The following is an 11,581-nucleotide window of genomic DNA, read 5'->3' on the forward strand; positions in this document are numbered from 1 at the left end:
AACTGCAGGACAACTAATGCGCCCTACTGAAGAATAGTGTTTGCAGCATAAGAATTTACACAGCACAAGAACTTACACAGAACAGAAACGCTTTGTCTTGGTATTTGTGTAACAGCACGATACAGACTGCCCAGTTATTTAAACACCTTTGGATTGTTCCACAGGAGGAATGGCAAACATACACACAAACACTCCAGTCTAAATGATAATACTCCCAAAACTCCCCATTGGACTTTATTTTCCAGACTGCAATGGCAGGACTGCAGAGCACAGCAGCAGAACTTCCAGATCAGGGTCTAAGAAGTTCCCTTCCCCAGTGGTCTTGTGATTCGAGATGCACACAGAACACAGCACTTTGAAGTGAGTCTTTTAATTTTTTAAGAAGGAATTCTTTATTCACAGACTGTGCAATAACTTCTTCCAAACTACATGCAAAAATAAACCCCAAAATTCTAATGAAGATACAGGGCGGAGGGCGGTGGGGGGAAGGCGGAAAGCAGCACAGCAGTGTTCCAAGAGAATACATAATTCACAAGTTTAAAATTCAAGCACTCATTCCTATGCCTGGAGCTCTCTTAAAATATTAACAATCAAATCTCTTCGGTAAGTGTACGGGGTATACTTTATTCTGAACCAGTACCTTGGGAAAAGGTTACCACTCGGGGCATACATTTTTATCCCTTCTTTGCCCATCAGACCACGAAGAATCCTGTTGCGGGACAGGATTTTGTCATAAAATTCAACCCCACCTCTGGCATAGTCTTTGGAAACAGTAGCTGCCTTTCTGTCAGCCTTGCAGTCTAGGTGATAGGTCACGGCGTCATAAGAAATGTAATAGCACAGTAGCCCACCAGCGGCAGTTACGAGGTTACAGATGGCATGAAGTATTACGGGGCCAGGAGATAAACCCAGAAGTAGCTTTATAACTCTCCCACAGATAAATGTACCAGCTAAGCAAGCTGGAGCCACAACTGCACTTGCCAAAGGGCTGCTGCTCTGCAAATACATAACTTCTCTGGCAATGGCAAACTTCTGAGCTCCAAGTGAAAATGTCAGAGCTTCCTTCAAAGCAACACCTTCATTGCTCTCCCAGTCTACTTTCTTGCCATTGATCACAACAACATGGTTGACTATTCCTTTTTTATCCTCAATTGTGCTATCAAAGTTAGGCGGGATGCCCACCAAAGAGCCTGCAGGCAGCCAGGGGATACCAGCACTCACAGGGTGGAAGCCAGAAGCTGCAAAGGCTCGATAGGACTCAGTGGACTTCACAGCAGTATCCTGAAGGACATCCTGAAAGACACCACAGAGCCTCTGTGAAAGCTCAGCTGGCTGCCCCTCTGACCAGCACTCGTGCAACAGTTTGAATGTCTGCTCAGGAAACACATGATAGGAAAGGTTAGCGCCAAACAGTCCCACGCAAGAAACAGCCAACAAAGTGATCTTGCGCTTCTTTAACCACACAGATGCCTTCTGCAGGAACCGCACTGCCATAGTCAAATCCTAACCTGTTTATAACACAAAATCATGAATTAAAGTGTGCATAAGTGGGTCTCTCATACCCGTAGCATTTAAAAAAAATACAAAAAAGCAAAAACACATGAGAAGAAGCAAAGCACAATAACCAAAGAAACATTCACTCTTTTACATTAACAAAACACCTTAACAGAGGAAGGGATACTCATTAATTTTGGGGCCTTGGAACTTAAGATGCTTGATACAAAGAATTAACTTCACCCTCTCCTCCAGTAAATCAATTTATTGCAATAAAGACCATAAGCCACCATACTGCCTCCTTTCCCCAGCAATCAATATGCATTCTGTATTTACTGAGCACAGCCCTTGCCAGCACAATCCTACCGTTGCATTCCATTGGACATAGACCACATATATTAAGGCCAGAAAGAGCCAATACTTAGATTAATCTATGCTAACCTCCTCTACAGTACAGCTCCAATATTTTTAATCAGTAAACAATACTAAATTCAGTAACTTAAGCTTGACTACAACTTTCAAAACAGAATCTCATTTTGATTTGAAAATTTCAGGAGACAGAATTTTCCTTTAGAGTTTGTTCTAATGGATAGTCAACCTCAGATTTCTAAAAAAAATAAAAGTACAGTATGTATTTTTTTCTTCTTTTTTTTTCCCCTGGATTTCAACTTCCAGGCAGTGGTTCTAGCTTACTCAGCAAAAAGCAGCTGGTTTTTTTTTCAGAAAGCAGCATGCTTTCAGTGACTACTTTTAAAATTTTGTCTCTGAAATAAATTCTCTAACAAATAATACATGCAGATCCAGAACAGAAACTGGAACAGAAATAGTTTCAGGGCAGACAACTATGCTGTAACTCTTTAAATAACCAGATAAACTTTAAAACTTTCAAACTCGCCAAGTCCTTCAATTCAGGAATCCTGCTTCCCTTGGGGAGTATCAGTTCTTTTTATGGTCCAAGCCATGTGATGTGCTCTGCCCAGGAAAACTCCAATCTCTTAAAAAATTCCATTGGCTACAGAATTCAACCCTAAAATGATGCTACCATAAAGATATAAAAGTGACTTAGGCACTTAAACCCAAAAGTCATCAGTGAGAAAGGGATGCCCCTGTTCTCATTTGATCTTGTAATGTCCCTTCTCTCAGGGCTTTAACACATGAGCTTCAGAGAATCTTGTTGCAGCTGTTGAAGACATTAGTATTTCCAGCTGTCCTTACAGGAAGCTGAGGTGGCAGAAGGAAATCATGCTTTGATACAACAACCAAGGGCTTAGTGTAGAGTACCATCAAAGGTGGGTTTCAGCTATGCTGCTGGGCTTTGTACAACAGCAGCTGAAACACAGACATATGTTCTCTTCTTCCACTCACGCTGAACAAGAACCTCCCACAGAGGGGTAGAGCGGACAACTGGGGGCTGTAACAATCATGAAACAGCACTGCATGACATGCCAGGTTACACTAGTCACGATCAACAGCAAATGAGCAGTAACCACAGGGAAACAAAAAGGGATTAAATTAAAGGCGGTGTTTTAATTATATGTTATTACTACTCCTTCCTATGAAGCTCTTTCAGACTGCAAATTCACCAGAAGAATAATCTTGTTTAATGTTTATACTGCACTGAACACATACTGAGTGCTTAATAAAAACAATGATGCATGTGAGTACACAATTTAATATGTATTTCTTAGTTTAATAAGTGGTGGTATTCTTACATTCTGCTGAAGACTGGAGGTGGTGATTTGCATGACAAAATTATTTAAGAAAAACACACTAAAGGGCCAAGAGCTTGGATGAAACCCAATTTCAGGAAAAAACCTCCTTGATAATAGAGCTAAACCCCAGAAAACAGTAATACTAACCCCAAATTACCTCTTTGGCGTTAATGACCTCTTGGCCAATCTGGTAGTCTAGATCTGAATGAAAAGGTCATGGTGTTGACAGGGTGTGTGGGGGGGTGTGTGGCAGCCCTACTAAGGGGATGACTGTATGAAGACTACCACTTGATCCACACATGCAGCTCAGCCAAGGACTTCCCAAGTTTCTCCCACACATGTTAGAGAATGTCCTCTCATTTGGGCTGGCTAACAGGTCTTTTTAAGATTAGCAGCACCGCAAGGATAAAGTCCCCCTCTCCTGGTCAGCGCCTCGGGATGCCGGGAAGCACACCTGGACAGGCTGGCAGCCCAGGGTGAACCCCAGGAAAGCTGGGCAGGAAGCGCTGTGCTTATCTATATGCTTCTCCTAACCAGCCGTAACGGCAGGATATACCTCAGTGCATTAACACTAACCTTTTTCCTGCTCCAGTCATAAAAACTGTAACAGCGGCTAAGTATTTTTAGAATTTTTTTAATTGAATTAGCCGCTCTGCAGGCATGGTTTCAAACGTGTGCGGGCAGACCCCCGGCAGCCCAGGCCATGTTCTTGCCGGGATTGCACCTGCCAGTCCCACCACGCACCTCACGCAAGGACAAGCAGGAAGGGCCACGGAGCATTCGCTGTCTCACGACAGTAAATACAAAGATAAAAGGAAAATCACCCTGGACACTTTATAGCATCCCTGCTTTCAGACCTTCCCCGAGGGCCAGTGCAGACTCCCAGCTCCTGCAGAAGACCCCACTGCAGCCCTACCTGCATATGGCACCTTTATTTTTATTCGTCAACTTTAGACCATTTATGTATAAGGCAGGCAACGTTACACGGACCATACCCTACAGGCTTGAGCACTTAGTTGCTCCCCACGAAGCCACAGCAAGGCATGTAAGGTGGTCTCCCCATACACTGACATCGTCTAGATCTCTGGGGTGTCACAGGCTTGTAACTGCACTTCAGCCTGCGAATTCTAACAGCTAAAGTTCAAACTGGGCGCACCGAAGAGATAATTTATCTTTGTTTTTAATTACACACAGCCGAGGGGAAAGCTCAGCTTAAAACAGTGTCAGTCTGGCAAAGACTACAGGGCTCGGGGTTTCAAGGCTCACTTGTCGAAAAATAAAAATATTTTTAAAAAAGGGGGTGTGTGGGGGTGGGCCCTCACTGCCTGTACGCGAGGGGCAGGCGAGGCCCTGGCCGGCCCCGGTCATAGGCCCAGGCCCAAGCCCCGGCCGTGGCGTGGGGGGGTGGGGGCGGTCCCCGTCCCTCCCGTAGCTGCCGGCGCTGGGGGCCGGTCGCGGGACGCTCCCCGCCTCAGGCCTCCCCGCCCCGCGCCCGCACCTACCGAGGCTCCCGCGGCGGCCGAGGCGGGGCTCCGGCGGGGCGCCCACCTCCCCGCTGCCGTACGGCGGGCGGAAGGGGCGGGCGGCAGCACTGTGGCGGGGCTGCCCCAGCACGGGCATCCGGGGCTGGCGGGCTCCCAGGAATTTGAAGCCCCGTGGGTGGGCGGCAGCGGCAGCGGCAGAGCTGCCCCTCGGGGGCAGCCACCCGTGCGGCCGGGGACCAGGGGCCAGGGGCCAGGGGCCAGGGGCCAGGCCAGCGCTGGCTGGGACACCCCGGGCGGCAACTGCGGCCGCGGTGTGTGTGTGTGCGGTGGCTGGTTTTCCCCCCGAGTCATAAATTCATGCAGGGTTGTTGTGTTTCATGTTGCAGCTCCCTGTGTTTTTCCTGCAAAATACTTCCCGTAGGTATTACCAACACAGCCCTCCCAACGCAGTGCAGCAACGCGTTCTGGGATGGCCGTGGCGTAGCTAATGGCCATCAAGTACCATTTGTTTTCTATGTGCTATCCCTAACAGGAAAATAACACGTGCAGGGATTTTTACTCGTTTTCAGGTTACAATTTGCTCAAAGCAGGAGATGGCTGCTGTAGTGTCTCAGTACTCCTGCGTGGATCTGTTCTGAGGCAGCCCTGGGGAGGCCTGCCCGTCCCTCGGCAGACCCGTCAGTAAGCGCTGGCTGCTGAGGGCACAGCTCCAGTAAGCCCAGCCTTGCCCTGGGTTCTACAGTCCGTGCAAAACAAGGACACGGAATAGCTTTTGGCCAGCTTGGGATTTCGTTTGGGTGGTGGATAGTGGAAGATTGGGTTTGCCTCGTCTGTAGGAAAGGTATCCATGGGTGCTGTGATGGCTGTTTTAACATGTCCCTTCAGGCCATCGTGAGGTAACCATTCAGTTGTGAGGTAACTGTTTTCACAATCCAAATGGAAATAATGCTTTGTAGCGGGTTAAGAGACAGCAGAACAGAAATAAAAGAAATCCATGGTTATTATCTACTTAGAATAATTTCAACAGGCCTTCTTTTCTTTGTAGCAGCCCCCGACTGAGGCATTTCTTGCCAGTAAAGGTTCAGCTCCCAGATCTTTTGGCCTGAGATTTACTCTCACATAAAAGGATTCAGATTGTAAACCAAAGGGTTAGGAGTTTCCATTCAAATTCAGGTCTTCCTCCAGGACTTAGGTGAAAGTATCCAAATGAAGGTGTTTATCCTATCTTTTTCCTACTAGATGATCTCCTGCATTTTAGAAATGCTAGTGCTAAACAGGCCTGACTAGGCCTAGCCAGCATCCCTCCTTGTTGTGAACAGCAACTGTTAATGACAGCCTTGGTTTTAACTCCCAATAAACAAACTGCTAATTACTAAGAAAACACGTTCCTTCGTGAGAGGGTACGGTTCTACCCTTCAGTTACGGTTTTCTGCAATACGGCAAGGCAGATGAATGGTTCGCTGGCACCCAAGGGGAGAAGTCAGAGGAAAGATTCCGCCTTCCTCACCTCTGTCTCCCTCTGAACCACTTTTTGCCAGATCTGGCATCTATCAGACCCTCTTGTGCACTGCTTTTAACACACTAGCAGCAGAAACATAGTAATGGGGGAAAAGGGATCATTTTCTACCAGGTTAGCGAGCTGAACTGGATCATTGAAAAGTCTGAAAAGTGCCAGGGCTGTAAAAAGGTGGGAGGCAGCCAGAAAAAAAGGAGACAAGAGCTTCACCTCCCCCTTTATATCAGCAGAGAGCTATTATAGCCATGGGTCTGTGGCCTCAGCATGTAGCTTCATCATCTACCAAAACTTGAAATTTGTAAATTTGCATTGAAATTCATACTTCATGCAGATGTATGAAGAATAAGTGCATGCAGGCGATGATGGGCAGCTGGAGACCAGATTTCTCACTAACCGCAACACACAGTGGGATGATGGATTTGGAAAGCCTGAGAGTCACTAAGACTTATTTATCCTACCAGTGAATGTGGAGGGGAGGGTTGGATGGGTTTGCACAGTGTGAGTTTCTGAAAGATGCTTTTGCCTCCTGTATCAGCTGTCTAGAATCCGATGGTTTATTACACAAAAACTCAAGAGGCTGGCACAGCATTGCATTTGCACTATGGTTTCTCTTAAGAGCTTTATAATAAATATGATTGTGAAAAGTGGAGACCCCAACTTTACTAATGTAACTTTACCATGTTGGTATGATTCTGGTTTCAAGAAGCAGCTGTTAGAGCAAGGAAGGTGAAAGAAGATTGAAGTGCAACCTATTTCTGTTGCGTAAGCACATCGTTGTTGTCAGGGATCCAGTGATATAGATCACTTTTAAATTAGCCTGCTAGGTGGTGCTATAGGACATGCTCTAAGTTACTCATTCAAAATTACATTACAGTTTTATTTTACCAGAAGACATATAGCTGCCTACCATCACCTGCCGCTCTAACTTACAATTTTATATATAAAGTCTTGTTGCATTAGCAAAAAGTTGAGTCTTAAGTACAGAACTGAAAGTCATGGACTTCTCTTAATGATTTCTCTGGGCCCACAGCCTGTTTTCCTTATGTGATCTCCAAAGTAAATGTGGTCAGTCAGTGAGTGTCCAGCAGTCTGAGATATATACATTTCTTCCCCCAACCTCTTCTTCCTCTATGGAGTCCATTTATCTGCCCTTTTATGCAGGTTGTGGTGTAATCCAGCCTCCAGACATAAGCTCTGTTGGAGGGTAGCATGAAGTATGAAGCATAAACTGGCCCAAGTTTACACAATATTACATGTGCCAAACATTTCTTCATGTAGTTCTTGCAGGCGTCAGATGGAAGAGATGCTGCAGGATTCTGGGACTAAAATGTACTGTGTGAGTCTATGATCATAGAGTAACATTGATAGCAGGAAGAGAGAAATTATAGTCTGCAGGATAAGGATCGTCAGCTAATTGTCTGCGGAAGCAATGATGAAAAACAAGGGACTGGACAGTGTAGATATCAGGGATTTCTACAAGAGCGTTTGTCAAATTAAAGATGTTGTCCATAGGTGGCTTCCTTACCCAGTGTGCAGCACCAATTCACAAATGTGTTTGAGGTATTTCTATTCTTTTATTGTAGTGTGCACAAGTAGGGAGCTAGGTGGTCACCCACAAATGCCCAGCTCACCAATTGTCAAACTTTACACTATTTATACAGTTCAGCAAGCAAAGACATCAGCCTTCACTGGTTACAAATTACAGAATTCCTTCATTACTTAATACTCGGTTTCCTATTTGTGAAGCAATTCTCTCATTTCTCATGTTAATTAGTTTGCATGCTCAGTCTCGACTTCTTTTGGGGTCTGGGGGGTTTCTTGAGTTTGTGGTCAATGGGTTGGTGGTCACAGTCTCTGCCTGCTGGAATTACCTTTCCTTTAGTTTTTGCTGAGCTCATTCCTTATGGTGAACTTCCAATCAGCTCATCTGTCTTCTGGGAGTGCTTCCTTTTGAAGTTACTCTTTTAGACAAAGGATTTACTGGTGCTTAATGAAGCAGGACATACAGAAATATTTGTATCTTGAATTAACCATTAACAACTCATTTGCTTCAATTGTCTTAAAGTCAAACTTCTAATAATATATTTGATTTTATTAATCATTCCCATTTTAATTCAAAGGCTTCAGGACAGAGAAGTTTGATGAGTAACAGACGAAATGTTAGCCTACAAAAAGATTCTGAAGTGAGGTGTATTGACAGATCTGGGGAAGATCTTGTTGTGAAGGAAGGGCATGACGTGCCCCCCTGGTTTTGGTGCCGCTACCTGGACGGCTTTTCAATGTTGCTGAGCATAGTGCTTCAGTAATGAGTGGTGAGTGCATGGAAGGGCAGTCAAGGCTCTTCAGCAAAACGTGTACCTAGAAAGTACCTGTGTTTAGGTGACTTACAATGACCTGTGTTGGAAGTACTTCCAACTCAGCAGAAGGCGGCAGACAATGCACTGAAAACTGACATATTAAGTGACCATTAAGGTTCTCGACAGGTGTCAAAAGGTCCAGCCTGTTCATGCTTAAATGGTCATCTTACTGCACTGAAGGGGAAAAAAAGCTGGTGGCAAAATGCTTTGCCAGCCTGCCACTCTGAGCAATTTGCACATCTCCATATTGCAGCTAATAGCAAAGTGGGATTGAAGTGTACACAGCATTGAGCAAAAGCATGAAGGTGTAGCTGTTGAGATTTCAGCAATTTCAGTTGCTGAAAAAGGGACAATATTGGACAATATTGATAATATTTCCTTGCATGTCCCCTTTCCACTGCTTTTGTTATAGTTTCATCTCGGAACATTCTTGTCACGCAGCTGATGTGGGATATTACTGCAATTTTTCCCCTCTACTCTAGGAGTTTCCTATGGGCTCAGATAGCACAGGTTAGAATCCACATTTTCCCTTGCGTTAAGGTTTGGCTGGAATGCCAAAAGCTATTCAGTCTTATGCTGATAATCAAAGCCATGTGAAAAAAGTAGTAGTATAAAAAAGTTTCCTGTCTCCTTGTTAAGCCTTTTCTGTAGAAAAAGGTGATCTATTCCCAACTATTTATCTTATTCTTGGGACACGCATATGTTCTTAAAGATAAATACATACCTTGTGCTGCCCTCTCAAGAGGGGTGACATATGGACAAGCATAATAAAGGATGAGCATTCAGAAACACAGCTGTTGGAATAGAATAGGGGATTCCATTTCTGGTCTCAAACCAAACCTTCAGACCCCACTGTTCAAGAAGGAGCAAAAAGATGGCCAATTGTGTTGTTGGGATTGGCAGGTATATAGATCAAAGCCATCAAAGTAGAACAAAGTCTTTAGAGGAGCTGGGAAGAGATTTTCTTCCCAGTGTACCATAGCTCATAATTGGTCAGGGATCAAAAGCTAGTGTTTTAGAAGGCAGCAAAGAGGCTGTGAGGCATTTAGCTGGCTACATGACTGTAGGACTGACTTCTGTTTCCATGCAAACACCCTTGGCATTACATTTTGAAGTTTTCCTCTGCTGGTTCAGATCTGCCTAAAACTCAGGCAGGTTCTTTGTGGTGGCAGACATGGGAAAGGGCAAACATGCAGGTGATCACGTTTTAATCGCTTTGCTACTGCTTTTTGAAATTCTGGGACTAATTGTACAAGCTCTCTTAGCTCTAGCTGGATGCCCCAAAAGTTGATGATAAAGATTAAGCATCTGTGCAGTAAAAGAGAAAATCCTTCTCTGAAACGGGACTCCTGAAGCATAATAATAAAAAAATCCTTGATCTGAGTGTACTTTGCAGTCTCTGCTGAGGCTAACAGACACATATGCAGGTTAACATGGATGCTTGTGGAAAATCTGGATACCCGCAGCAAAGAGCTGAGAAGCCAAACCACTTAGAGATTCTGGGCAAATCAATTCATGCTTAACTCTGTGGTCCTGCAAGTATTCTACTACTATTTAATACTGCTTTGGGTCCATGCACATTGTGCAGACAGACCCTATACCATATTGCATTTTAAATTACTTTGGGTCTAGTTGTATTACAAATGTCATTGTGATGCCATTTGGTAAAATCAGAGGAAAACTTAAAAATGTTAAGTTCATTGTCTAGCCTGGGATTTCTTGCCAGTGCATATAAGCTAAACTTGTAACTAGGACAATTGTGCATTGTCTATAACTAACATAGTCGTTATTTTCAAAAGCTCTGGTCCTGCAATTAGCTAGCTGTAGTGAAAGAAAGGTAGCTATAATGAATTAAGATGTCACATGTCTTCATAATATGGCTGATTAGCACCATTTTCCTTCAGAATTGGAAGCAGCATGTCTTGGGCAGGGGAGGATGCCAATTCTTAGAGGCAGTGCTGTAATATTTAACAGATTTGATCGTATTGTCTAACTTTGGTAATATTTAGAATTCCTGATCTCCTTACTGCAAAGGTAATGATATTTGACAAGCAGAAATTGGGGCTGGTTCACTGAGTCCATCAGCCTAGGTGGTCACTGGGCTCTGCTCCATAGTGGGAGTACTTCGCAAACACTACGACCTTCCAAGACTCACTGCAGCTAAGGACGTATTTTCCTATCTCATTAAGAGCTGTGGAAGGTACAAACCAAACATAGGCTGTTCTGGCAGGAGAGCGTCAGGGAACAGAAACTGTGGACTAGGCCTGTTTTGTGTTGTGGAACAAAAGTTTAAAATGTTTATAATTCTGGTCTAGAGGTAGATTTGTTCCTGGCTTTTGCTGGCATAACTGGGAGACAGAAAGCAATTGCATTCAGAGGATTGCTCTTTGGTGGAAATACCACAGAGAGGATTGTTATTAAATATTCCATGTTATGCATAGCTAGAATGGTACATGGAACATGACAACATAAAGATCTAAGAGTGTATCTATGAATCAGAAATGCTGGCTGTAACATATACAGTGTTTTGGCATAAGCACAAAGTAAATATGGATGCAATGCCCAAAGAAATGGAACTATGTGTTTTGCTTAAGAAAAGCAGAATGGTGATATGGTTGAATACTGGAGATGAAATGCAATTCATTTCTTCCATTTGTTCTTAACAGAGCATGACTTTGTACACCAGATCTAGTACATGTCAGATTCTCTGGTAATTAACCTGGAAAATACAAAGACAGTATCTAAAACAATCAGGTGGGCATCTATTTGGTTTGCTGGTCTTCTCATGCAGTCAGACTGATTTCTCAATAAACTTGACAAGATCACAGCAAAAACTCCCAAGGAGGTGGGCACTGTTATCTGCTAAGGCTACATTTCAGAAATAAACCATGGTAATTAAACATAAAATCTGTTGGCATGTACAGAATTATTCAGAAATGAAAGTGTATGGTTGATGTCTTCATAGCCTCAGTGAAGCATATGCCCAAGTCTGGGGTCCTTTAGTGGTGCAGAGTGTGT

General features: G+C 44.0%; 1 protein-coding gene across 1 annotated transcript; it reads right to left on the reverse strand.

Annotated features, from left to right (window-relative positions):
• Window positions 1-354: 354 nt before the first annotated feature.
• Window positions 355-4,774, reverse strand: TMEM177 (transmembrane protein 177). Its single transcript, XM_040604133.1, has 2 exons — window positions 4,709-4,774; window positions 355-1,508 (listed from the first exon to the last, which is right to left on the reverse strand). Exon 2 carries the CDS (start codon window positions 1,492-1,494, stop codon window positions 559-561), a length of 936 nt encoding a protein of 311 aa, XP_040460067.1. The 5' UTR covers window positions 1,495-1,508; window positions 4,709-4,774; the 3' UTR covers window positions 355-558.
• Between the last annotated feature and the right edge of the window lie 6,807 nt (window positions 4,775-11,581).

The sequence above is a fragment of the Falco naumanni genome, chromosome 8, assembly GCF_017639655.2.
Source record: "Falco naumanni isolate bFalNau1 chromosome 8, bFalNau1.pat, whole genome shotgun sequence".
NCBI lineage: Eukaryota > Metazoa > Chordata > Aves > Falconiformes > Falconidae > Falco > Falco naumanni.

Excerpts from the sequence above, each read along its gene's own strand:
- TMEM177 (XM_040604133.1), bottom strand. The coding sequence starts at position 1,494 with ATGGCAGTGCGGTTCCTGCAGAAGGCATCTGTGTGGTTAAAGAAGCGC.